This window comes from Fusarium oxysporum, chromosome 7 (assembly GCF_000149955.1).
Source record: "Fusarium oxysporum f. sp. lycopersici 4287 chromosome 7, whole genome shotgun sequence".
NCBI classification, from domain to species: domain Eukaryota; kingdom Fungi; phylum Ascomycota; class Sordariomycetes; order Hypocreales; family Nectriaceae; genus Fusarium; species Fusarium oxysporum.
In genome coordinates, this window is record NC_030992.1 from 1998903 (window position 1) to 2000806 (window position 1904).

At 46.3% G+C, this 1904-nt stretch overlaps 1 protein-coding gene across 1 annotated transcript in view; it reads right to left on the reverse strand.

Annotated features, from left to right (window-relative positions):
• Nucleotides 1–1772: 1772 nt before the first annotated feature.
• Nucleotides 1773–1904, reverse strand: part of FOXG_05348 (uncharacterized protein) — a gene marked incomplete at both ends in the record, with an annotated part of 2439 nt that continues 2307 nt past the window's right edge. Inside the window, one exon of the mRNA XM_018383573.1 lies at nucleotides 1773–1780. Coding sequence (XP_018240542.1) covers nucleotides 1773–1780 — 8 coding nt within the window. The remainder of the gene's footprint in view (nucleotides 1781–1904) is intronic.

Sequence of the window (1904 nt, forward strand, 5' to 3'; positions counted from 1 at the left end):
GCCGGGTAGCTGAAGTGATGTTTACTGTTTATGCATGCGGGCAGAAGTCGGAATCTCTCGGCTTACCAATACCTGGTTTCAAAGCCCTCTTTTTTACAATATCAAGATGAAAAGGTCATACTAGAACCACGGACCTGGATCAGTTGAGAAACTGGAACACACTAGAACTCAAACGCAGCCATGAGGTGGCCAAACAAGCTTGTTGGTCAGCCTGGCTCGTTTGTCAGTCTTGGGGTCGAGCCTGTTCGACCAAAATGCAGTACCTCATTCGCCGTCTAGGCAGAGAGGGTGTTATCTGTCTCTATCAGGTCTCAGAGCTACGCGTGCTCATTGTCGCCTAGAGGTTGTCGCCTCCTCGAAAACCTTCAACCTCGACAGTTTACCTGAACTCAATCTTGTTGTTTGATACGGTTGTTCAGTGAAACACGACTATCGGAAAAAGTGTACCCTTCGATTCAAGGTGAAGAAATAACACGAGGGAGAGATCATCCGGGCCAGATACACTTGCACTTGATCCACTTACAAAGCGAGCTTGTACCTTGCCTAGGACTCTGCGCATCACAAGCTCTCGTCCCAGGCCGGGGCTAATGACATTCCCGACTCATACGGTACTTTGTGTCCCTTGATGATCAAACATCATCTGCATCTCAGTATCTGAGTTATGGCTTATCAAGATCAAGCTCACCTCCAGCCTCTGGATCGTGTAGCTCTCCAATTGACCAGTACAGTCAACTCATCAACTATTTACGGCTCGGAGGCTCACAACAAACGTTTCACGGTATCACGCATATTCCGCCCTCTCTTCTTAGATTTCCTCTTCTCTCCCCCGCCTCTCCAAACCAAAATCGTCTTGCGTGGACCTCAGAGATCTGAGCTAAGGGAGAGCTCCATACAGCTTACCCGGCTACGCGGTCAGTCCTTGGATGGGCTTGCACAGGTGTAATTGCATGAGTCGTTGAAGGCCGACTTGAGTATGGCTCCGAGGTACTGCATTGACAATGGCATCCACCTGTCAAGCTATCAGAATCGACAAAAGAAGCTACACTAGAATAGACTAGCTGGTATGCACGTATTGACAACTCGTGACTTCATTACCCCATCATCACATCCCCACATTCTTGTTTACTTCTTATTTCCACATCCACTCTTTGTTCCTCTACCATGGCATGATTTTAACTCGCTTTCGTCTACGAACCAATCTCAATGATGTTTATAAAAGCATGACCTCTTCTGTCCAAGCCATTCAATTATGCCACAATTGGAGATATTAAGAGGTCATTGGAGCCTTGGCAGTTATCTGGATCCCAATTTGGTTGGCCTTGGTCTCCTTGGCTTTACATGTGCCCGTAAGGTGAACGTGGAGAAGCCCGGCTGGTTGGCCAATGCTTCGAGTCTTTACAACTGACATGACAGTACATATTCGTACAGCTCTCCGCTTAGTGAGGTGGAGAAGCACCTAATTCCCCTCCATAACATCCATGCGAGCCCCGTTGCATCAAGGTTTCGTCTGTTTGGCTGAGGTAATGAGCAGATTGGCATCTGCCCCGATATAGTAGCAGAGCACTATATTTCACCACCACCTATTATATACCTGTGAGGATAAAGTCGGTTGCCCCGTGGATAAACCATATAATTAATGGCGTAATTATTGAGAGTATGTATTGGCTACAGGAAAAAACAGAGTCTATTCTGCCCGGAGGAGATAGAAGCTAGTGTGTTATTTTTGCTGTATTGCTTTGATCTATCTGGCCAAGATGTTGATATGGTTTACTTCATTGAACTATTTTTCACCATAAGTAGATTGCATAGGGCACTTCTCGTGAGTTGATTCGATACATCTTCGATGTCACGATAGTTTTCCATTGCCAATCAACAATGTCATCAAGACCAACAGCAGACGGAAG